At 53.4% G+C, this 24,677-nt stretch overlaps 6 protein-coding genes across 6 annotated transcripts; 2 read left to right on the top strand and 4 right to left on the bottom strand.

Annotated features, from left to right (window-relative positions):
• Positions 1 to 2,081: 2,081 nt before the first annotated feature.
• Positions 2,082 to 4,339, top strand: P884DRAFT_274138 (uncharacterized protein; the record flags this gene model as incomplete). Its single annotated transcript, XM_069442679.1, has 3 exons — positions 2,082 to 2,884; positions 2,958 to 3,023; positions 3,082 to 4,339. The coding sequence occupies 3 exons, from the start codon at positions 2,082 to 2,084 to the stop codon at positions 4,337 to 4,339; spliced, it is 2,127 nt and encodes a 708-aa protein (XP_069301837.1).
• A 355-nt stretch (positions 4,340 to 4,694) lies between these two features.
• Positions 4,695 to 6,294, bottom strand: P884DRAFT_190537 (uncharacterized protein; the record flags this gene model as incomplete). The annotated part of the gene is made up of 5 exons (XM_069437519.1): positions 4,695 to 5,447; positions 5,508 to 5,603; positions 5,666 to 5,833; positions 5,889 to 5,961; positions 6,020 to 6,294. 5 exons carry the CDS (start codon positions 6,292 to 6,294, stop codon positions 4,695 to 4,697), a joined length of 1,365 nt encoding a protein of 454 aa, XP_069301836.1.
• Positions 6,295 to 8,668: 2,374 nt separating this feature from the next.
• P884DRAFT_281852 (uncharacterized protein) lies at positions 8,669 to 11,122 on the bottom strand. The gene has a single exon (XM_069443568.1). The coding sequence runs from the start codon at positions 10,864 to 10,866 to the stop codon at positions 8,908 to 8,910; it is 1,959 nt and encodes a 652-aa protein (XP_069301835.1). The 5' UTR covers positions 10,867 to 11,122; the 3' UTR covers positions 8,669 to 8,907.
• A 413-nt stretch (positions 11,123 to 11,535) lies between these two features.
• P884DRAFT_189399 (aldehyde dehydrogenase domain-containing protein) lies at positions 11,536 to 13,079 on the bottom strand (the record flags this gene model as incomplete). Its single annotated transcript, XM_069437433.1, has 2 exons — positions 11,536 to 12,904; positions 12,961 to 13,079. 2 exons carry the CDS (start codon positions 13,077 to 13,079, stop codon positions 11,536 to 11,538), a joined length of 1,488 nt encoding a protein of 495 aa, XP_069301834.1.
• Positions 13,080 to 14,028: 949 nt separating this feature from the next.
• Positions 14,029 to 16,280, top strand: P884DRAFT_274134 (LMBR1-like membrane protein-domain-containing protein; the record flags this gene model as incomplete). The annotated part of the gene is made up of 2 exons (XM_069442678.1): positions 14,029 to 14,339; positions 14,402 to 16,280. The coding sequence occupies 2 exons, from the start codon at positions 14,029 to 14,031 to the stop codon at positions 16,278 to 16,280; spliced, it is 2,190 nt and encodes a 729-aa protein (XP_069301833.1).
• A 766-nt stretch (positions 16,281 to 17,046) lies between these two features.
• P884DRAFT_190893 (uncharacterized protein) lies at positions 17,047 to 18,790 on the bottom strand (the record flags this gene model as incomplete). Its single annotated transcript, XM_069437546.1, has 3 exons — positions 17,047 to 17,641; positions 17,718 to 17,991; positions 18,049 to 18,790. The coding sequence occupies 3 exons, from the start codon at positions 18,788 to 18,790 to the stop codon at positions 17,047 to 17,049; spliced, it is 1,611 nt and encodes a 536-aa protein (XP_069301832.1).
• Between the last annotated feature and the right edge of the window lie 5,887 nt (positions 18,791 to 24,677).

The following is a 24,677-nucleotide window of genomic DNA, read 5'->3' as shown; positions in this document are numbered from 1 at the left end:
TCCGCTCGAATCAACAGCTGGGAGCATCTGACATTCCAATATACCAACACTTGCGAAAATAAGGAAGAAGAACGAGCATAAAAAATGCGGGATGCGTGCGAAGTACCTTTAGAAGGGTCTCGTCATTTCAATGTGCCATTTGTTGACTGTTAGCAGGATGGATGCAATGTGCGAGCAAAACGAACAAACGAGGTGCGAGGCGTTTCGGCAGGCTGACTTGGTCGCAAGACTCGGCTTTCTGGACGGCCAGTTATCGGCGTGGCCTTGACCGCAAACGGGAAATTTTATGGGGCCCGTAGCCCAGCACAAGCCCGCGGCATCGCGACACCGTCGGCCGCTCGGGCTTGTGGCTCCCGGAACGGGATTCTTGCCGTCGCCGCCGGCTCATCGCCAAGCTCGAGCTGGCCAGCAACCTCCCCAACTCGGGAGAAACTGTTCGCTCACGCCAGTGAGGCCACAACTTGGCCCCGCCCCCACCAACAGGGAACCCGCGATCTGATCAGTGACTGCGCTGCTGACCTCGGTCAGATGCATCGCCTCATCTAGGACTCGGAGCGATCCGCCAACAATCCTGCCGTGGGGAGAATCAATCAAGGAAGGCACGCGAGGGGACCGACTGTTGGGTCTACGGTAGGCCATTTGCCTCAGGTGTCTGACGCCACGGCCAAGCATGAGACGGGCCAACGCCATTGGGCGGCAAGGCGAGGACGGCAGGTGACAAGGCCCGTGCATCCCCCCAGTCTAGGACTCTCACGCAGAAAGTGAGGACGAGGAAGGAGCGAAAGGGTTGGAGCGGTCCATGCCTTTGCAGTGAGCGCGTGGGGAGGGGAGGGGTCATCTCGCAAGCGGCCGCTGCTGAGCCTCTCTGCGCAATCCTTGCGCAGCCGTCCAATCCTCCCGCCCGCCGCCTTGCCCACGCCCATCCGTCGATTGACGAGCAAAGCAAAGCAATGGGAACAAGCCATGCTCAAATGGCGGCGGCGGCGGGTCTTTTTCCCGACAATTTTCCAAGGGCGGATCCCTCTGCGCATCCGCTCGCTCATTGTGCCCTTGGAGGGGGGGAACACACCATGCACACAAGTTTACCATCGACGCAGACAATCAAGAGCAGCTTCTCTGGTCAATGCCTTGACAATCCCCTCGTCCGTCCTACATTCGTCATCCGTCCGGAACCCAACCTTGCCCAAGGCTGTGGCCACTTATCGTTCGCTTCCCCACACAGGCAACACGGCTACCGTGTTCTGTTTATAAGAGAGTCTGCGCCGCTGCCTGGCCGGTTATCCTAGGCCTGCAGTATCTGGGCCTAGTTGCTCACCCTGTTCCTCGCTCACCCCCCCCCCCCCCCCCCCCCCCCCCCCCCCCCCCAACACCTGTCTTTTTCTTTTCCAACGGCGGCCCGAAGTCTTCGCCATGGTTTCCCGGTTATAGTTCGCACGCCCTGCTCCCCAGGTTCCCTTCGTTACGGCACCGACCGGCTGCCTGAACCCGGTTTCGAGTGATCTAATCGCGGACCAACACCGTCCTCCGTCCTCTCATCTCACTCGCTCACCCTCTCGCCTCGCCGCGCACTTCGTCTCTCCGCCCCAGAGCTTCATCGGATTAGCCCGCCTCGTCTCCTTAAGGAGCGGCCTCATCCTCCCTTCGTTGCCCTTGTCACCGACCTGCCATCTCGTCTCCGAGTTCAACAACGTTATACCCTCGGTTCATGATATCTGGTCTGCCCAGAGCCTCCCCTCCATCCCTCGCATCATCGTGTCGCGTGGCCAATCTATCGGCGCTCTATCAAGACCCTCATGGATCCCCGAGCCGACCGGAGTGTCGGTACACCAGCCGTCCATGTCTGTCCTCAGTGCTCGAAAAGGTTCTCTCGACTCTGCGACCTGAACAAGCATTCAAAGTCGCATACCCGCCCCCACAAATGCCGTGAACCCTCATGCAAATATAGCACCCTTGGTTGGCCTACAGCGAAAGAGTTGGAGCGACACCACAACGACAAGCACTCGGCTACCCCACGCACTTTTCGCTGCTGGTTCCAGCCGTGCTCCTACTCGTCCAAGAGAGAATCCAACTGCAAGCAGCACATGGAGAAGGTTCATAACTGGGAATACGTCAAGAGCAAGTCGAGAGGCAGACGCTCGGCCGCTCAGCGCAAGGCCGACGACGGTGCTCGAGCCTCGGAGAACTGCGCCGTGGCTGTCGACGCGGACCACAGCCGTCCGGCTCTTGCAACTTCGCACCGCCCTGCGACCGCGCCCACAACCGGTGGCGACTTTCTCCTCTTTGACGATCAGGAAGATGCCGTCGGCGAGGACGATGACCCGCATTGCCTGCAGTACGGCGCCACCGACAACGCCGAGTCATATCTGCCCTGGACGTCGCCAACGACTCGCTTGCGGGACAACGAATTGCTCATCGAGAGGTTCAGCCAGACTTACAACGGCGCGCAAGGGAACGCGAATGCCATCCCCAACACCCTCGGCGCTGGCATGGACCCTGTACTTCCCGGCATGGCCCTTCCTGCTGCTCGGTACTTCCCACAAGGAGATGGCGGAAATGCGAACGCCGTCGCGATCAAGGTCGAATCCCCGGTCACATCCCTGGACACCGCTTCGCCTACGAAGAGAAAGTATCAGCTCTTTGAAGACCGCTCACCACAACAGAACTCGGCTCCTGCATCGACACAAGCCAGGGAGCCGAACCGCGGCCGGGAAGCCGGAGCAGGTCAGGGACCGTCGATATCATTGGGATACCGCCCCTCTTTTAAGCGCGGAGACGGCAGCGACGGAAACGGGTCTCGTCCGAAGAGGGCAAAGCTCGATCCTGCCCGAGATTTCACCGATACGACCATGCCCGACATTTTCCGCCATGCCCACCCAGATATATAGTCAGTCGGCGCTGTTTTGCCTGCTTCGCTTTTGGTCAACCCCAAGTTTGGCTGACTCGCCATGCCCCAACAGTGACAGGAATCGATCCGACAAGTACTCACCATGCCACACTGTCCATCGAGAAATCTCGACGCTCATGTGAGTTTCCTCTCCGTTACGAATACACTCTCTCACCAAGGCTGATCTCGCCGCCTAGTCGGCATTTGAGTAGACCAGCTCATCGCCTCTCCGTGACCGGGCGGGCCATATCTTCCTTCGACATCGAGGACCCGGACTTCAGACACCCAAGGGTGGGAGTCTGCCGAAACTGCTGGCAGGCTTTTCATGAACGCTCCGATTTCGATAGCCACTTGTCCTCTCCCTGCCAGAGAGTATCCAAGGGAAAGAAAGAAAAGTGGCGGGTGCTGTACGAGAGCTTCACCCCCTTAGCCGCCGGTCCGAACACGCAGACTGGAGAACTGTGCGACCGGCCGGCCGAACATCTGAATGACGCTCTCAGTCCCGCAGGCATTGGCAACCAAGAGGCTGCCCGAACGCCTTCGACCTCAGTTCCGTCACCTGTCTCCCCCCAACTCGCGAACCCTACAGCCGTCGGCTCCGGAGTCGAACGGTTCGTTTCCGCGGACGAGCATGATAGGCTGCAAAGGGAGCATGAAGCGTTGCGCGAGAGGCACCAGCAGCTCGAGCGGATGGCGCAGGCCCTCCTGATCAAGCAGCTCTTCCAGGAAAGCATGAAGCTCACCACCGCAGCGGGACCCGCCGTCAAGCCGCCATTACCAATAGCCTCGTCCGAGAAGGGCTGCCCCGCCACCTCGGCGGCAGCTTCTGACCGAGATAATCTTGTCCAGCACATGAACTCGCACTCCACCGATGTCGACGTGCATGCCTTCATGGAGGAGATGGAGGACGCCCGCCAAAGCCTCTCGAGGATGAACTCGGGGCTGAGCACCGCCTCGCGCTCCACCATCCATCGTGTCCCGCCGAGTCCGCCATCCCGGCATGCCGACCTTCCTGGCTTTCCAAGCGGCGATGGCGAGACGGGTCGACATGCCCCGCTGCCGTCCATCCCCGACTCGGGTTACGGCACGGAAAACCGGCGCGGCAGCTTGGGCGATCTCGCCGCCGGCGCGGGGCAGCAGCCAGCGCCGCCGGGGTCCCTGATACCGCCGTGCACTGCCGAGTCGGCCGCCGGCGGGGACGGCAATAATAAGGACAAGGCGGGCGGCGAGGCCGTTTTGTGGGGCGAGAGCCCTTTCCAGCAGACCCCGAGAGCCCACAACGGCACGCTGTCCCCCCCTCACCATGGCCAGCCGAGCTTCATGACGGAGCACGACATGGCCGACATGGCCGACTACGCCGACGATTTCTACAACATTTTTTATCAAGACAACATGCTCCACTCGCGCTCGTCGCCGCCCGGTTTCACGTTTGAGAACCCCTCGCAGGTCGAGTAGCAGGCGGCGGCACCATGGATAGATGTAAGAGGAGGACTAGACAGATTTGCGATCCTCCAGCAGCAATGGGCCCTTATTTTCTTTCTTAAAACACTGGCACACGTCTGAAATACATGGGTTAATGGATGGAATGACGGAATCTATGATATCATGTCGAATCTTGCGATGTTACATATGGGCTCACTGGCTGTACAACGACCTTCTACCAAAGGGCAGAGAGACAACACGAATCCAGCTTCGCTCAGTTAATTCCTGCAACTTTTGCTCTCCATGCAAGGATGTCACCGTGCAGAGCCACCCGCATGCTGTTAAAGGCACATTTTTGTTTCTCTGAATGACAACTAACAGTGTCTCACTACATCCCATCCGATCCATCACAGCTTCCCCACTCGGGCTGGCAGCCCTTTTCGGAGGAGCAGTGGTCGTAGCTGTCACCGCACCATCCAAAGACGGAGCAGCAGGAGCCGAACTCTGTGCCGGCGCACGTCACGCCGTTGCCGCAAGTGCCGTCGATGCTCGGGCCGGTGTGCGTCGGGGCGACAGAGATGGTCGTCCTCGTCGGGCTCGTGGGCCCAATGCTGGTGGACTCGGGAGGGGCCACTGAGGTGGTCGGCACGGTGATGCTGCCGTTGGGTCCCTGGCGGTACCAGTTCTCGACAGGATCGCCGAGGCACTTGCCCACCGTGACCGCTCGGTAGCCGTTGGCGAACAGAGAGGTTAGGATGTAGTCGGTCAGGTTGTACACGGTCTGATAGTGGATGTCGTGCTCGATCTGCAGAAAATTGTCCGAGGACGGGTCAGAGCCATCGATGGCGTCGTCCCAAATATCTTTGCTGGTCTGGATCTCGGTCGCATCGTCGTGAAGATACCCCTCCGTGTCGAGGTCGAAATACACCACGTGGTAGCCGAGGGTTGAGAGGATGTCTTGGCAGTTCTTCTCGCAGATAGAATAAGGGGGCCTCATGTAGGTCGGGAAGAAGCCGAGGATTGAGTTGAGCGCAATTTCGTTCCAGATCATTTGGTTCGTGAATTGCGTGGTGGTCAACTGGCTGGCGTTCTGGTGAGACCAAGTGTGACTGGCAATCTGATGGCCCTCGGCATGCATTCTCTGCGAGGCTTCATGAGTCTCTCATTAGTCCGCCACCGGCCGTCACAGAGTCATACTCACTCTGATGATTTGCGGATATATTGTGGTTGGGTCATTGATCTGTCCCTTCCCAAGGTTTGTCCCAGTGATGAAGAAGGTGGCTTTTGCGTCGTAGCTCTAGTTGCTCGGTTAGCCAGCATGCTGCTATGCATGGATACGTTCGCGGCGTAGTCTCGGACCTTCAGGATATCGAGGAGGTCGTTGGTGTAGAGATACGGCCCATCGTCGAAAGTCAAAGCAATATCACCCGCATTCTCGCAGTCGTAGATGCCGGCTCCGCCATAAGGAACGTTCCCCAGCTTTAGCCGCGCGACGTTCGAGGTATCAACTCCTTTAGGTTTTTGATTCTGTCCACTTCGTCAGTCCGACGATAACTCGGGAGTGGATGGCGGTCCTGATTACAGCATCACAGGCGGTGGAATAGTTGATTTGGCAGTCGGGCGCGCTGCAATAGTCCGGGCCCGTTCCGCACCATCTATCTCGGTTTCATTAGTTGACCTTCCCGTCAACGCCGGTCAGAGAGGCAAGCATACCCTTCAAGGGAGCAACACTCTCTTTCAGCACAGCTTCCGTAACCAGGCCCGCAGCGTCCCTCGTCGTCATCATCTTGCCGCCCCTTCAAGAATCCCCGTCGACTACTGGTAGACTTTCTGGCGGTGGTAAGTCCGCCGGAATATGCTCCCTTCCATGTGCCCAGTTCAGATAGAAGCCGTCTCGCTCCCATGAGCTTTGGCACGTGCTGACCATGGCTGTTATGGGCACACGCCAAGCCAAGCAAGGCAGCCAGGAGGGTGGACGACAGCCTCATCGTGAGTCGGGCGCGATATTACCTGCTGCGCCTAGCAAAAGACAATGATCCTTTGAGCACCCGACAGTCCACAGCATGTAGTGGACGGGAGGGGGTGAAGGAATATACCAGAGACACGATAGGTGTTGGCAACCTAGCCGCTGCCAATGGCATCAAGACAAAATAAAAGGTTCCCGCAGCGGCACAAGCTCCGGTGTGCATGCAGTAGGGTCACAGAGGAGAGCGACCGAGAGAGGACTCGGCGATGGGAGGGTATCCGGGGAAGTATAAATGAAGGTGGCAGATGCCACAACCCCGGGACCTGCGAACACCCACGTTGCAAAAGACCGGGTTCTATATTACCGTCCATCTTTCCGGCGCAGGTTGCCTTGTTACCTCGCGAGGGGTTTCCCAACCTTCTGTTTCCTGCAACCGTAGCTCTACGGTCGCTCGGGGAGCGGCACAAGATGGTATCGAAAATACGAGGTGCTCTGCAGGTGTGCAACCACCCTTCGAGAACTTAGGGAGACGAAACTTGATGAAGACCACGGGTCATCGGTTCCGGAACTCCGCCAACCGCGCCGACGAGTTGATGTTGTGAAGCACGCAAACGATACCCGCCTATGGCTGACGGTGCAAGACAGGGTCGAGAAACGCGAGCTCAATATAAATGGACCCGAAATGACCTGTAAGGTGACAGGTAGCCTCGCATCCAGCTGAACCTTCAGATATTAACGAAACAGCGAGTTGTCGCAAACGGTGCAGCCCTGCCGGGACGATACATGAAGATTCCCCTTCGGAAGTTGTTAACCCGCAGAGCTTCTCGAAGTCAAGAGCAGGCTAGTCGAGGCGATCGGAGAAGCGGAAAAGGCGGGCAAGTCGGGCTGATCAGCCACGAATGCGCTGCGAGCCGAGGGCAGGAGAACGAAGGCGAGTCATCTTCTCTCGGCAGCGGCCAGGGTCGAAGCAGACAATGAATGCATCTTGCTGTAACCATGGGTAGGATGTCGTCCCAGACTGCAACGATCAGCCGCACGTACTGGGAGCCGATTCCGGTAGATCTGGCGCCCGGGGGATTGCAGCCTCGAAGGCTTGGTATTCCCGTAAAAAGGATGACGCGGCAAAATATCCGACATTCGCAAAAGCGGCTCACCGATCACCACTTTGCATTCCGGCTGAAGTCGACCTCGAGGGAATCTGCGGAGCTGCGTAGCGGACAACGGGTGGCATGCCAGCAGGAGTGAAAGTTGCGAGAAACGGCACCGCAAGCTTTGTAGCGACGACTTGTGTAAGTGGTAATTATACAGGAAAATGAGAGACGAGTGAGAGCTTTCGTAACACAAATTTAAGTAATCATGAGCCTTCGGCGGTTAGAAAATCTTAAACAGAAAACTAACAGCAGTTTACAAGACGCGCAATCGTCACCTTTCGGTACCAGAGGAGGAGGTTGCCTAGCTTCAAAGCCTGAGCTGTTGAAATGTTCCTGCCCCAACCCGTCCACGGTCCAGCGGGGGAGGAGCCCTGGGAAAGCGCACCCCAGGTTCTCTCGGTCTTTGAGAGCATCTAGTTAGCAGCTGGTAAGCAATGGGTGACCGCGGGTTAAGTGAACCCGGTTTCCGGCTCGACCAAATGGCGCCTTCCTCCAGTCCAGAATTGAGCGAAGGGCAGCAGCCCCTTCATAAACCAGTCTACATACCGCGTTTGAGTTTGCGTTCTAGGGGTATCCGGTCCCCTCTTGCTCGAGTGGTCTGAACCTGCTGCGGTGCGAGGTGAAGCAGCACGTTTCTTCGCGTTGCTGCCGGGACAAGCATGCAACATTCAACAGCTCGCTTTCTCGCCCACAGTGCAGCAAGCCGGAGCAACCGTTAATATACGGTAACACTCCGACACGTCGTGGTAACGTGCCATGCATGTTCCAGCCAGCAATCGGCAAAGCGGTCTTCTTCCGCTTTCGCTTGCCGCTCGAGGGAGCAACCCGCTATCTTACTTGCCAGTTATGTCGGATCTTGGGACCAGTCCCTTGAGGAGGGTTGCAGCATTGTCCGGGGATCGATATTGTGTTGCACCGTGGCTGATCTCGGCGTCAATCAGAACATGTGCGTGACGCCCTGCGTGACGCCCTGCGACCCGCCCTAGGTTCACCTTTTTTTTCCTTTTTTCTTCTTTGTGTAAAAAGGGAGAGGAGGAGGGGGAGGAAGCGAGCAGTAACGGTTGTGACACCCACAACTGACTCGGGCTCGCCATTTCCGGGCTCTGTCAGGGTTATCAACAAGGCCGAAAAGCTGATAGAGCCCGGTGTGACCGAGCAGGTTTGTCTTTCGCAGGTGTACACTTGCCAGACCAATCCTCGACTTCATCAACTCACACACATACAGCGGAAGGACCCAATGTGAACGGGGTTGCAAAATCATTATGTTTATATAGCGAGGTCCTTCTTAGCCAAAAACTAAAGAATACGCACAACTAACTCGCGGTACAGCTGGCCGGCAACCGTCAAAACCACCGGCAACACCACCAATACCCTCATACAAACATACAGTACATACACAAAACCATACCTCGTCAGTCCCATCAACTCGTTAGGTCCAAAATGAAAAAGTGACAAGCCCGAGGAAAAAAAAAATCCTCCCCGTCTCACGCAACCATAGCGCCCACGGCCGCGGGAATCTCCCCGAACAAGATCCCCTCGAAGGCCGCCTCGCCCATCTCCTCCCCCCACTGCCCGGCTCGTTTCAGCGCCGCCTTCCACTTCTGCTTCTGCTCCTCCGCCAGCTCCTCCCAGCTCTTGGCCTCCCCGTGCCGCGCGGCGTCGTGGCCCTCCACCCGGATCGCCTCCTCCTCCGCGGCGTGATGCAGGACCACCACGGTCTCCTCCTCCTCCCCCCCCTCCTCCCCGTCCTCCTTCTTCTCGCCGGCACCCGCGCCGGTCTTCCCCTGCAACGCCTTCTTGGCCTCGTGGTACTCCGCCAACACCCCCCCCACCGGCAGGGGCGAGGGCGCCGCCCCGCCCCGCGCCTCGACGGCGACGCCGTAGAACCGCCCGGGGCTGTGCCAGCGCACGGGCGTGACGGAGCGGGCGCCGATGACGGGGCGCGAGAGGCCCTTGACCTCCAGGACGCCCTGCAGCAGGAGCGCCAGCAGGGCGAAGACGAGGGCGGAGGTGAGGAGGAGGCTGGCGGGCGAGGGGCGGCGGGGCTTGAGGGCTAGCGTGTATCCGGGGGCTCCTTGCTGTTTCTCTTGTTCTTGTTGTTGTTGTTGTTGTTGTTGTCGTCGTCGTCGTCGTTGTTGTTGCTGCTGCTGCTGCTCTTGTTCCCGCCGGGGTCGTAGCGGGAGAGAGTGGACCACGCAGGTGTTGGCCATGGAGCCTATCGAGGCGAGTTTGATGTGCGGGGGTTGCTGCGGTTGTTGTTTCTCGGCGGTCGCCGAAGGGGTTATGCTGGAGAAGGCGAGGCCGGAGATGGGGCCGGCGTGGACCTCTTTGAACGTGGTGACTGGGTAGAGGTTGGATATGAGGTTGATCTCGCCGATGGACTGGTGGTCGAGAGTGTACAGCGTGATGGAGCTGTCCTGGCCCGTCACGGCGATGACGAACTGGGTCTCGTCTTGCTTGGCGAACGGGCTGGCCGGGGGGGAGAGATTCCGAACGGCCATGCTCGTCGCGCGCGTGACGCTTTTGGGAAGTTTCGCCGAGATGGCCAGCCTGGCTTTCCCTTCCTTCTTCTCCTCCTCCTTACCCAGGTCGGATCGGTTGGGAAGGCGGAAGCCCTGGAGGACGGCGCCGCCCGACTTGATGTTTGCGATGGCCAACACGAAGGTTGGCGTCAGGAAGCGTATGCATCGCAGGGAAGGCCGATCCTTGGCCCCCGTCGCTGCGTCCAGCGGCATCGACCAGACGGAATGCGGGCCGCTGGTGGCCGTCTTGGTGACCACCAGGGTGTAGATGTCGTAGTTGTCGCAGTACACCAGTTGGTGCTCGTCGTCCGAGACCTGCATCATGTCCATATCCTGAGCCTCCTTTGGAAGCTCCACCTTCCCCCTGAGCTGGGGCGCCGGGCTGTTGCTGGTCGCGGCAGGCATGTCGAAGACGGCGATCTGCGGATCGTTGGAACGTCCGATGCTGCCTGTCGCGGCTGCGCCAACCGGGCCCGATATCCTCAACAATCTCTGATATGCGTCCGTGTCTGTGGTCGAGAAGAGGGCGGATCTCGAGATCTCGGCGATCTTGGGGCTGGGCTGTTCCTTGGCCCCGGAGGGCAGGTCGGCTGCAAACACCCTGAAGTGTTCGTTCTTGCCCTTCTTGAGATCATCCTCGGCCGAGTTGATACCCGCGTAGAGGAGAAGCGCGTTATTCCTGCGCGAGCCGACAACAAGAGTGTTGACGCTGTCTTCGTCGCGGCCGAGTTCGATCTCCGAGACGATCTGCGGCGCGGCGTCGTGGGATGCGTCCAGCACGCTGATCTTGTTCCCAACCCCGCTGCGTGCAGCTCCGCCGCCGCCGCCCACGACGAGGCGGTTTGCATCCTCGGGGTCGAAGTCGAGGGCGTATAGAGGGTACGACAGTCGTACCTCGGTCCGGGGTATGGGGGGGGCCATCGCGTGACAGCGCGGATTCGGTTTTGCGATACTTCTTCTCCAGCGGGCGGGGTATCAAGGGAGCGATGCGTCGCGGCCGTGGAATAACTATGTGGTAATGGTTATTTTCGTACCTTTTCCTGCGAGGTCAAGTGCTGCGCCAGCACTTTGTAATGTCGCCCGCAGGATAATCGATGCGCTCGCAACAGAATGACGACGATGTCTCGTGCAGCGAAGGAAGTCTGGGCTTGTTGCAGTTTTCCTCCTTCTCTGTCCTCTTGAAGAGCCCGCCCAATCAGCGTGCGGGCGCCCGTCCCCAGATTCTTAGCGCGAACCTCTCTGGCAGGGGTGAAGCTCCAGACCTTCGACCTAACGTTAGTGTAGTGTACGGATTACGGAGTACGATGTAATCCGAATGTGTAATCCGTAAGGCGGCAAGAAAAGCTAGCAAGGATGACGTCGTTTTCTGGGCACCTCCTGTTGTACTCCGTACAGTCAGTATGTAATCCGTACATAACGTTACATGTATACCAAGTATAAGAGTATTCCCTAAAAGTACACATCCTTTCCGTCGCGTGGTTAAAGGAGAGGCAGTCTCGGACATTATCTTCAGAGATAGGGCAGATTTTTTACAAAGTGAGGTGGGAATTTCTCGTAAACAATTCTCGCGTGGAGGCACAGCCGGGGCCGTCACGCCGCCATGTTCACATGAACCGCCTTGATATTGCAGTACGGTGCCAACCCGGCCTCGCCCAGCTCCCTGCCGATTCCCGACTGCTTGACGCCTCCGAACGGGATCCTGAAATCGGAATCGTTGCTGCTGTTGATCCAGACCATGCCCGCCTCAATCTCCCTGGCAACCCGGTGCGCCCGCACCAAGTCTTTGGTGAAGAGCGCTGCCCCGAGGCCGTACGTCGTGTCGTTGGACAGCTGAATGGCTTCTTCCTCCGTATCGAACTTGACGATAGCCACGCAAGGGCCAAAGATCTCCTCGCGGAAGATCTTCATTTCGGGCCTCACGTTGGTGAAGACGGTTGGCGCGATGAAGAAGCCCTTGCCTTTCTGTGGCAGCGGTTCGCCACCCAGGACAACCGTTGCGCCTTCTTCCTGGCCCGACTTGATGTACGAAAGCACTCTGTCATACTGAGCCCTCGTCACCTGCGGCCCCTGGAACGTGGTCTCCTCAAACGGGTCGCCCACCACCGAGATCTGCTCGACCTTGGCCTTGAACCGCCCGACGAACTCGTCGTACACCTTCTCGTGGACCAGGATGCGCGACGTGGCGGTGCAGATCTGGCCCTGATTGCTCATGATGCCGATGTGAGACCACTGCGCCGCTAGATCGAGGTCGGCGTCCTCAAACACAATGAGCGGCGACTTGCCCCCTGTCTCAAGGGTGATGTTCTTCATGGTTGCCGACGCCATCTTCATGATCTCCTTGCCGGTGGCAGTGCTGCCGGTGAAGGCGATCTTGTCCACGCCGGGGTGCTGCACCAGCGCCGCGCCCGCTTCCCGGCCGTGGCCATTGATAATGTTGACCACGCCCGGCGGAAAGCCGGCCTCCTTGATAAGCCGTGCCACGTACAGCATCGAGAGCGGGGTCTGCTCGGCAAGCTTGAGCACCACCGTATTGCCGCAGCAGAGGGCGGGTCCCAGTTTCCAGGCCGCCATGTCGAGGGGATAATTCCAGGGAATGATCTGGCCGCAGACGCCTAGGGGCTCCTTGAGGGTGTAGGCAAACTTGGCCGGGCCAACGTCGATGACCTGACCAAAGTTCTTGTCGGCGTACCCGGCATAATACTTGAGGACGTTGATCACCTCCGGCATGTTCTCGTTGAGCGCGACCGAGTAGGGTTTACCATTGTCGAGACACTCGATGCTGGCCAGCGTCTCGGCGTGCTGCGCCACCAGGTCGGCCAGCTTCACCATGAGGGCCCCGCGCTCAGTGCCGGAAAGGGACCTCCATGAGGGATCTTTGAAGGCCTTGCGGGCGGCTGCCACGGCCTTGTCAACATCGTCGGCCGTGGCGGCAAAGACAGAGCATATCTCCTCCTCCGTTCTGGGACAGAGTCAGTCTCGTATAACTTTCTCTGTTGGCCCTTGAGAGTTACCGACGTGGGGTTGATGGAGGCGATCTTCTGCTCATTGCTGCTCTTGACAAACTCGTTGTTGATGAAGAGGCCCAGTGGCTGGGTCCATTTCCTACCATTCGGCGCTGCAAGTTCGATCTCCATCTTTGAATCGCTAGATCTGCTTCGTGCGGCCTGCGCTGTCGCGGATGAGAAAGTGCGTAGAAAAACAGCAACGATGATCGATTTCCTCGGTTCACGCCAGAGTCCGTAGCTCGACAGCTTCCGGGCGCAGACAGTTCGGGGGAGGGCCGTCATCTTATCTTCATCTTCCGACTTCCTTTATTACCTATCTGGCCCCTCCTCCGCTCTAGCTGCTTGATGCAGTGGTTGCACAGAGGGTGGGGTTTCGCCTCCCTTCCTAGGTGCAGTGGCTTCCCTTCCTCTGTGCTTCTGGGCTGCCTTCCTTTCCCGGGCAGGGCTCCACGGAGGGGAACCACCAAAGCTCTGCGAGATAACTACCAAGTTATTAGCTTCGCCAAGAGTACAACGGCGCCCCGCGTCTTTGCTAAGCACGGTCGGCAGTAGACAAGTAGACGCACCTACTAGTTGATCAAAGCAAAATATTGGCTTAAATCTCCTGCTCGTATCTACTTCGTGCATGCCCCAACCTGGAATTGGAGTGCAAGGGGAGATTGTCCGCCAGATCCTTTTACCATAACGGGCAACCCCGACGACGAAACTAGTTTCAAGTTTCCAAAACTTCGATCTTGGACCGGGTTGCCTTCGGGTTGCCTTCGGTGATGACGGTGGGGGAGGGGCACCTTTGCCGAGACCCAACATCACTTAACGTTAGCATGAAGGTGCGGCCAATCAAAGCGCTCCGGAGCGTTATGTCATCCCTGTGCCATTTGACAATGCACCCCTGCGCTACCCGACTACAGGGGCCTGGGGCCCTGTGACATAACAACTGCCTGGGCAAGCAGGTAGATTCAACTTGTTGCGCTTGCCACTGCGACTTGAAGCTTTTTTTGGATCCTTTCATATCTTCAGCCAGACCCGAGACACCCCCGGCGGCCCGGCTTGGATATGCAACACACCGACCCCTCTCATCATGATTGAACCAACGGCATCGCCGTCGCAGGCGCCGTCCTTGGGCGTTGCGCTGGTCGCACTCTTCTGCATCTCGGTCGTCGTCCTCCTCATCCTCCGACACTACCTCCCGCTCCGCACCACTCCCGCCTTTCTCCTTGTGCCCGTCTTCTTCGCGCTATGGCTTCCCGCCAGCATGGTCCTGCTGGTCCCAATCGACCTGGCCTCCAGCGCCATGACCGACAACATTGACGCCCGCGGGATATGGCTCGACGAGAGAACCCTCAGGGTGTCGTGGAGGATCACGTATTGGCTCACCTTTGCCCTCACCTGGTATGCGCGCTCCCCTGGGGGTTCTTGCCTTTGGTCTTCGCCCCTAACCTCCCTGTGATCAGGTTTATCCTCCCCATACTCGGCGAGTACTCGGATTCGGGCTACCGCGAGCCGAAGGCAAAGCTCCTCGACTCTCTGCGTGCGAACGCTCAGTACTATGCCATCGTCTTCGGATCCGGCGCCCTCGGGCTGATCTACGTCCTCATATCCTACGGTCACTTCTCCGAGTCCCTCAAGAGCACCGTCATGGCACTCGCATATTGCTGGGGTTTGATCTTGGTCATCTACTTGATGGGCCACGGCCTCGTTTCGATACCTCGCCGCCTCTTCCGCAATGCCAACATCAGCGGCAGGCTGCGCCGGATCCAGGCACAGGCCCCAAAGATCTACGAGAAGATGGAAGATTCGATAATGGACGTGGAGGACCTCGAGCTGCAGGTCGCAGAACTCAGTCGACGCAAGGGCGGTAGCGCCAGTCTGTTCCAGGACTGGATCGAAGAGTTGGCCGACATGACCAACCTGCCAGAGTCGCCACCTGGCCGGGCAAGCATCCTCCGGGGATCTGGAAACCAGAGCCCGCTCCCGAACGTCATCACCGAAAAGTACCTTGCCGAACTCACCAGAAGGCTGGTCAGGGCGAAGCACGCTCGGTCGCGGTATGTGAGTGAGTGGAATCGGCTGCTGGAGGACGCGGTCAAGACCCAAGCGATATTGGACTCGGCAGCGTCCAAGAAGCTGGATTTCGGCCGGGCTTCTCCCCATGCCGGCTTCTGGGACCGACACACCATCTTCACACCCTATACGCGCTATCTGTTTCACTACCACTTCGTCCCGTACCTGCAGACCGCCCTCGCCGCCATCCTCTCCCTTGCCTCCGTCTGCATCGTCTGGTCCGAGCTCGTGAAGGGTCTCTTCCCCCAACTCTCCGTCATCCGCTACAGCGTCATCCACCATCAGGTCGCCGGCAAAGGCCAGGTGGGCTTCGCGGGCCAAGTCATCGCCGCCCTCTGGATGGTCTACATGTGCGCGGCTGCGCTCATCTCCATCACCGAGGTCAAAGTCTGGCGCGGCCGCGCTCTCGTGCGCCGCAACACCGCCCACGAGTCCGCCTTCTGGTACGCCAGCCAAGTTGCCCGCCTCAGCGTGCCCCTCACCTACAACTTCATGACATTCCTGGGGGTCATCTACCGCGACACCGTCTTCTACGACTTCCTCGGCCAGCTCATCAACCTCACCCCGCTCGGCAAGTGGTTCGACTACTTCTTCCCGGCATTCATCCTACTCCCCGTGTGCGCCACTCTGTTCGGCCTCTACGGCAGGGTCAAGCGCGTCGTCGGCTTCGGCGTCGTCGACGCCCTGGACAACGAGGAGGAGGAGGAGGAGGGCGACGCCGCCCGTCGGGGCGGTTCTGCCGCCTTTGGGGCGTGGCGCGAAGGCCGCGACCTCATCGAGCGCGAGCTGAACGGCACGCTGGCCGCCGTCCGGGCGCGCCGCGCCGACGTCGTCAGCAGCAGCGGCGGCGGCAACGGCTGCACCGGGCGCTCGGCCCCAGTCCTGTCTATCCCCCGCGCCGGACAGACCCCAACCCCGTTCGGCACGTCGCCCGCCGCGGGTAGTGCCGCAACCCCCTCGGGCAGCCGGCGAGCGCAGGCGAACATCACCTCGACCAGGACAGTCGGCCGCGCTGAGCCCCTCCCTGCCGACGAGGGAGACGACGAGAACTTTCTCGAGGCGCTGGGCCATCGCGTCAAGAATACGATCGACACGCTCGATACCCCCAGATGGTTGCAGGACCTCGGGCAGGGGATCAAGAAGCCCAAGTGGATGGGCGGTGACGAGGGGCAAAGCGGGAGTGGGAGTCGCAATATAGGAAGAGGAGGCGGCGCAGATATAAGGAGGTGGTTTCGCGGTGGGAATGACGAGGGGAGGATAAGATTGTAAGTTTCTTGTAAGATTTATTCGGCTCGGTTCACATCTTCGTTCGGTTTTTTTTTTCGGTTTTTTTTGTCTCGGGTACTGCTACTGCTGCTGCTGTTGATTTTTGTTTGGTTGTTTATGGGAGAAGCATTAGGCGGCGTTTTAGGTTTTTTTTTTTTTTTTTTTTTTTTTTTTTTTTTTTTTTTGGGGGGGGGGGGGGGGGGGGGAGGGGGCGCCTGTGGAATCATGAGCTTTCTCCCTGGCTACTGTCTTCTCGTAATATTACTATGGTATGTAATGCAAGCTTTGGGGTATGTGATTTTGCATTTCAGTCTTCCCAGCAACCACCACGTACAACCTGTGAGGTGAGTGTTCCGCCAGCAAGCAACAGCAGATAACCGCCCATATGTTTTTCGGTAGACATCACTGGATCGAGACGTTTCGTGAGTAGCACAACGATCATGATACAAGGGTACTAATGCTTTGTTTGAGAAAAATGGCAATCCTCATCATCATTCATGTGTCAGGTTCCTGTGAACATAAGCGACATTGTCGCGTTCCCCTCGGGTATCTCTACAATGAAAAGCAAATGCGGCCACCGACTCCTAGTCCAGTACCTTGGATGCCATCCCAACGCCCATGTCGTAATTCCCGAGTGTCATCCATCGTAAGTACCCTTCTGCCGAGAACAATTCCTTTCCGGCTAGTACCAATCCGCATAATGTACACTCGAAATCGTCTGCTCCCTACACCATCTTCACAGCCGTGTGTGGGAGCGGTGGAAGGGGGGTCAGACAAAGATTTCCACTTCCACGACGCCGCCGGCGCGCCTGGCGTTGTAGATGGCCAGGACTGCGGCATCCCAGTCGGCCTCGCTGTGGATCTTTCTCTTGCCGGACGGGGTCATGATCTCATAGACGGGATCCTGGCCGGCGGCCTCAAAGGCGGCCTTGATGCTGGAAAAGGCGCCGTGGGCGATCACGTAGTCGGTGTGGCGGTAGGTGGTGGGCGGCGCGATGTCGACGCCGTCGGCCTTGTCCTTGACGTAGACGTGGTACTTGAGCCGGGCATTGGCGGGCACCTCGGCCGCGTCGGCGTGATGATCGTCGAGACCGAGAATGGCTTCCCCGAGCTTGCGCTTCTTGCTGGCGACGGCGCCAGAGGCGAGCGCCGCGAAGAATGACTGGCCTTGAGCGGTAGGCTCGGCCCGGCCCTGGGCGGATTTGGGAGACCCCGCGGAGGGAGCCGGCGATGACGGCGACGGCGGAGTCTGGTCGCCGGAGTCGGCGTTCTTCATCGCAGCCTGGATGCGCTTCATAGCGAGGTACTTCTGCTTTGTATTGGTGTACGTCCGGTAGAGAACCATGACAAAGCCGGCGAGGAGGCTATATGAACGCTGTCAGTTGAGATGCCCTTTGTTTTCTTCACTTCATAACACAGATCAGAGGGAAGTGTGCTTACATTGACGAATCTCTGGGCCAGAGATATTTGCGAGTGGCTGCGTTATTCCGCTCGTCGCCGAACCAGGTGCGGCCCCAGTGTTTGAAGATGAGGAGGTACAGGGCGATCTTGATGAGCACCTTTTTGGTTGCGGTTGCGGTACCTGTGGGTTCCGTGACGAGCGGAAAGAGCTTGGAATCCTTCAAAATTTCTCTGATGTCCTGGCTGAGGCGCTTGCCCTCGTCCAGAGTCAGCTCAAGGTGGCCGTAGAGAACCTCAACCTTGGTTTTGCGATCTGGCTCGGGTCAGTAACCAAGTGTTAATTAAGAAAGCGAAGGTTCGGGGGCCTTACTAAGCGTGATATAGTAGCCAAGTTCGTGTGCCAACTTCAAGTCGTGGTCGATTCGCCGAGGCAAGCGAATGAACGAGTTGGTCTGGCTCTTTGCGTAGCGAAAGCCGGGCACGTCAGCCGGGGAGATTTCCATCTCATTCCGGATCGTGTCGCCGTCTCGGTCTTCTGCTTGAGCATTAACAGGCGGTTCGTTGCTTGTGGCGGCCTCCCAGAGGCCTGTGAGCTCGGCTTCCAGAGCCGCATCATCGGGGGTCTCCTCAGGCGATCTCGCTGCAGACCCAGAGGCAGAAGCAGAAGCAGAACAAACAGAATGCTGGGTACTAACCACAGAGTCACCTGAAGTGTGTCCATCTTGGAGCGATAAAAAGGCATCCAGAGGATCAGGGACCGCGGGCAGGGAGAGCTGGGGCAGTGACAGTTGAGGCTCCCGAGGTGAGCCCGGGAACGCCGACGGTTGCACCGCTGGCGCGTCATTCTGGTTCGACTGAGCAGGCGCCGAGACGTTGGGAAAGCGGAGCTGAGCGGCTAAGTTAGTCGCATCGTGAAGGTTTCCATGCGAATGCGACGAAGGTGACGCCGGCTCACAATCGGGCCCGCACGACCTCGGCGGCGGCTCGATGGCGCCGGCTTCGGTAAAGAGAGAAGCCAGATCGATCTCATCGCCGCCGCCGAAGAGCGAGTCCACATCATCTTCCGCTACTCTATAGCGGTAGACTAAGTCAAGATTGAAATTCTCGGCCATCGTGATGATCGAGTCGGCCGGATGTAGTGTTGTTTCACTTTGAAGTTCTGAAGCGTGAGGGCATAAGGTAGCAGCAGTGTGAAATCGAGGCCCGCCGTGTGTTTTAACGCGCTGCGCCGCCACGCCGCCGCGCCGCCGCGAGAGCCAAATGGCAGAGAAACCCTAACCCTAACACGGTTCACTGCCGACTCACCCTTAGCTCTTACACGGTTAATAATAGGAAAGAGAACGATTTTATTGAAGTTCTTTTCTTGAATCATAGAGCCTCTAAATACAACCTAAAGCGTGAAGTTCTAATAAAAGCACTCTTTTATATATCATTCTAATATATAGCTTACATATAAGATTCGGCTTTAACTATATTAAGGTAGCTTACAATGGCGATAATAACTAGGTAATTACCTAATTAAGGAATGGAATGTAGAGGCATTATATTTGACAGCTATAAAGCTTAATCTATATTTATTATTACTACAATGCTTTCTGCAATCTTAGAATTTTTGTTCCTTCCTTTACAAAGCATATAGGGTTCAGATTATACAACTATATATAGATTTTGTCATTTTCGGTCCGAGCCCGATTAGCCACGCTAAAGAGGTACCTGAAAGATGATAATTATTCTAGATTTCAGTTAAATCTACGATGATCTAGTTACCTAAGATCGAATCCTTGATTTAATATAGTTACTAACCGCCAATCTACTATAGCTCGATGGCTACAAATGACTATAGCTCGGACTAGCTGTAAGATACGACACCATAGCGGTATTCGCGCTATAGGCAGCACTCCTAGACCAACTGGTACGGTCTACAGAAGTGGTGATAAGATACGTTAATTCTTCTAAGTGCTAGAGGCACTTAGGGATACTATCTAAATATATATCTATAACCCCTAGCTCATTATCCCTATTAGTAGGTCTATTAGATCTAACCTACTAATAGCTATATATTATAATAGGTACTAGGGTTCGAAAAGAAAAATATAACGACCCGTTATAACTTAGTAGATATATTAGTTATTTATCTATAGTAATAATCTTAATAAGTGTCCCGTTTGTCCTCCCTATTATCAAATCTATCTATCCTTTAGTCCTTCTTCCTAGTAGTTCCTAAGTTTATAATAAATACTAATACTATAGATAGACGCTCCTAAGGGGGCTATATAAGTGTTCTAGCCCTCGCCTAGGCGTCTCTGACCGGGGTGTAGTTACCGTGGACCGTACTAGTAGCCCTCTTACGCGAGGGGCTCTCCTACGCTAGCATGTCTGAGCGTGGGCGTTTCTAGCTAGTGGCCGTAGGCGGTAGTAGGTACGTTACTAGCCTAGTAATCGAGCTTAGGGGAGCACTATATCTAGTGATAGCTAGTAGAGGTAGGTAAGCTATAGGCTCCTAGCTCTTAGAAGCCTTCTATAGTATAGTAATTGCTATAGTACGCTTAGTAAGCTAGGCAATCGTTTCTTCTAGCTACCATATCTTCTTATCTACTCCTTTCCTCTAGTTAAGGGTGGCTATATGGTTATTATTTATAACTATAGAAGCCTCCTTTAGTTACTTAAGTTCCTCCTTAACTTAGTCGAGGTCCTTTTTGACGCTACTAATGGCCTTATCCTACCTCTAGACTATAGCCTGACCTATACTAAGAAGGTTAGCCTCGGTGGCTAGGTACTAGTATTTGGTAAAGTCTTTATTAGTCTTGTTATCCTTAGTAGTATTGTAGGCTATAGTGATATATATAGGTATGGAATATAGGCCCTAGTGACCGGTCGGGCTATAGTAAAGGTAATTAAGTTTAAATAGGTAGCTATTGACTAAGGTATTACTATCTCCCTTTAGTATATAAATATAGGTTGCTAGTAGTTCCTTAGGCTCTAGTATACTAGTAGGTATTATACTAGTAATATAGTAGGCCTTATATATGTTCTTTAGCTTTTTCTTAAGGCTATATATAGCTATATTAGCCCTATATAAATTATTACTAGCCTTCTAGTAGAAACGGCAGATCTAGTAGTAGGTATAGATAAGTATTTCCTTATTACTATAGTATTCCTAGTAAGTGTAGGTAAGGTAGTCCTTAATAGGCTTAATCGTTATAGCTATAGATAGATATAGCAGGCTAGACTTAATAATATTAGTGCTAGTAATTGGGTTAAACTCTATGCCTATAAGGGTATTTTCTACCTCCTCAAGGCTATCGAAGGTAATATATATATTATTAAGCCTACCCTAGGACTCGGCTTCCTCCTCTTTGTCCTTAGTATCCCTCTTAGTCCTATAGGTAAATCTGCTAGTAGGTACCCTATATTATATGTACCTAATAGGCGTAATAGGCTAAGGTATAGGCTTAGGCGGTTAGAGTGTCGAATCTGGCCGTAACAAGGCCTAGGCCATTAGGCTAGTAGTAGTATTAGCTATAGTCTTATTAATGACTAATATACTTTCTTTATTATACTACTTAGTACCTTATAGTATAGCTATAGGTAAGCTAGTATATATATGTAGGTATATAGTCGTGTCTTAGATGGCGTCAGTAGGGCCGGACTTTTAGTAGTCCTACTCTAGTTAAGCTATATCCGATTTATAGGATAGGAAGTTAGTAGGCTCGAGCGTCGGAATTGCCTAGCATGTAGCTAGTAGCGTTAGAGGCCTCTTCTTATTTACTATATCCTATACCTTAGTAATAGCGACCTTGATTAGCGATAAAGGGGTTAGTATAGTATTCTCATCTATAGGAATGTTAGGGAAGGCGTTAGCTAGCTACTTATACTAGTATACCTTGATTATATCGATAGGGACCTACCTAGTTTTATTAATACGTTAGGCGTATGTGACTATATAGGTACCCCCTATCTTATATACTATATTACCGTTAGTAGTATAAGGCTAGAATCCTCCCTATAGGTTTAAGGTCTTATAATACTTGGCGAAAAACAGTGCTAATGTAATATAGTTATTATTACTATTAGTAGCTTTATATAGGTCGACTATAATAGAGGTACCTATAATAATATTAAATAGTATTACCTTTATTTTACCCTTGATCTTGATAAAGGCAAATTTGGCCTCTAAATAGGGAATCTTAGTAGTATTATCCTTATCTATACTATAGAAGGTCTTATAGTTAGCTATAGTCATTTACTCTCCCTATAACTAGTAGCTATTAACAAAGTAGTATATAGCTAGTAGGTAAACTACCTTATACTTGCTCTTACTAGTACAGACCGTATTGATCACGCTTCTAGGGACTTAGGCTATAGCGCCTATCTTACTATCGTAATACTATTCGATTATAGCATCCTCCGGAAACTATAGATATAGAGGGCCAAAAGTGTTATAGGTAATATCACGAGGGGCATTAGCGACTCGAAGGGGTATACACTATAGGTTATACTATAGTATATTAGGGTCTTTGCCCTCGAAGGCTATAGCCACCTCTTTACGGCGTACTCGGACCAGGCTACCCGTTACTAGGTCATTACGGAATTCCTCTTCGGCACCTAGGTTAGCTATAAAGCCTATATTGCTTTCTAGTATTATGTCTAGGTTCTTAAGGAGATCTTAGACATTACTATCCGCCAGGGTATTGTTTTCGCTTATAGGGCTAGAGTATATACCTAGTGTAGGTATAGGTATAGCCTATACCTAGTTAGACGCCTCTATAGCCGTCTACTTCTTCTGCCGATTAATAGGCGTAAACGTGGTAACTAGGGTGTCGGCTGCTTCGGTTACTATTGCTAACTATAATATAGGTATATCTTACTAGCTAACCGGAGGCTTATTTCTAGTGGCTAGGCTTATTACTATAGCTGCTACTGCCGCTATAGAGCCTTAGGCGCCTTTGGTAGCCTGTTTATCGCTTTTTCTAGCTTTGCTTCTAGACTTGGCCATTATAACTAATAGGACTAAGCTATTCTAGGTTGACAAATTTAGTAAAAGTCGCGAAAGTGAGTGGTTTTCTTATATATATAATAGAATGAGGTAAAAGGCGGTAGGAAAATACTCTCTAAGGCCTCCTTTTAATAGAAATGGTGGTATATAAGCTATAGGAGATAGCTATATAGTTATATTGATAGAAAAGGCTAGCGTTAAAGAGTTTGAAGGTTAGAAAAGAGGTAATTATTAAAGAAATTATAGAAGAATTGAAGAGGTTCGAAAAACTAGAAAATAGTAGGAAATCTAGGGGTTTTTATAGTTTTTAGGCAGGGCTTTTAAAGATAGGATAAAAGAAGGCTTAAGCTATTGGTATTTAGCCTTACTATATTAAATAGGTAGGTTATTTAGCCCTGTTTACTAAATAGTTAGGTTATTTAATAGCTAACTAAGCGAGATACGTAGTTTAAAGTAGCCTATATATAGTAAATAGTAGAGTTTAGAATAAAAGTAGTAATAAAGATAATAGTATAAGGAATAATAATAGGTTTTCTAGTGTTAAAATAGATTTAGGGTAGCCTATTAAAGGTATATATCTCTAGGTATTATTTAGCTTCTTCCTAGCTAGGTATAATACCCTAGGTCTAATTAGAAGTCTTCTACTTTAGGGGTCGGCCTTGTTTCTTTCTAGGTAGCGGTTAAATCTAACGGCAATTTATATATTCCTAGATCAATTCGCTAGAAGTGGCCTCTAATTTACTCTAGGGAAGCTACTAATCGTCCTTTATATTAAATCCGAGCTAGCGAACAAGGTATTTAACCCTTAGGCGCTTCTTTCTACATATATAGTAGTCGATAATCTTCTCGATCTGCTAGTATTCTTTACTATTAACTAGAATTAGCTATGGTAGTAGCGTGGTTCTTTTGAATGGATTAGGACCTTGTTTAACGTGGTAGAGTTAGGCGACAGATACAACCGGATAGACCTTCTAGGATTTAGGAAAATCTAGCTTGTAAGCTAGTTTTCCTACCTATCGCTTGATTTTAAACGGTCCTACCCTCTAGGCTAACCATTTTCTATTAGGTTTACTAGGTAAATGGTATCCCTTATATAGTTATAGCTAAATGGTATCCCTAACTTCGAATTTAGTAGGTATATACCTCTAGTTATACCGTAATTTGGCTAATGCTATAGCCTAATTAATCATTTTACTAGCTTTAGCCTAGTATTACTTATATAAGATTTCTAAGGCCTTATGCCTACTAGTTCTAGTAGTTTTCTTGCTTAGGATATCTAGTACTAAGTATAGTTTAAATCTATATACTAGCTTATTTAGGGACCTCCTAATACTAGTAACTAGCGTATTATTAAGGTAATGCTATAAGGCCGGTAGGATTTTAACCTATAAGCGGTTAGAATTTACCGTAAAGTTTATCCGTAAGGCGATTTCTACGGTTTGGTTCGTTCGTTCGGACTATCTATTAGTCTAAGGGTGGTAGGCCATAGAAAACAGTAGCTTGGTTCCTAGTAGTAAGAAGATTTCCTTCTATAGGTTAGATATAAATTTAGGGTTACGATTACTAATGATTTGGGCTAGTATTCCCTAGTTGGTAAATATCTAGGTCCTTAGAAGAACCGTTACCTATTCTTTAGCTATATATGTCTAGTAGCCGGCTATAAGAAGCTTCTTCTTACTAAACTTATAGGTTATAGTATAGAGGGTATCTGCTAAGGTATGGCCTTTAAGTGACCAGAGGGTACCGGTAGTTAGCGCTAGCGGCAAGTCGGTGATAAAGTCTATAGCTACCGTATAGAATAGTATTAGCTAGGTACGAATAGGCTAGAGTTCCCTTAGCGGTAGGTTATAGTTAGTTAAGTTTACCTAATATACCTTGTAGTATTATACGAACTTTGAAACCTTCTAGGCCTTCCTATGGAAATAAATAGCTATAAGCTTATTTATCATCTTATTTTTACCGAAATAATATATATTATCGTAAACCACCTGAAGGATTTAGTT

The sequence above is a fragment of the Thermothelomyces heterothallicus genome, assembly GCF_042370625.1.
Source record: "Thermothelomyces heterothallicus CBS 202.75 unplaced genomic scaffold P884_scaffold_1, whole genome shotgun sequence".
Taxonomy (NCBI): domain Eukaryota; kingdom Fungi; phylum Ascomycota; class Sordariomycetes; order Sordariales; family Chaetomiaceae; genus Thermothelomyces; species Thermothelomyces heterothallicus.
Note: the sequence above shows the minus strand (reverse complement) of the source record. Positions and strands in the feature narration are given on the sequence as shown.

Coding starts and splice junctions, on each gene's coding strand:
- P884DRAFT_281852 (XM_069443568.1), bottom strand. CDS start 10,866: ATGGCCCCCCCCATACCCCGGACCGAGGTACGACTGTCGTACCCTCTA.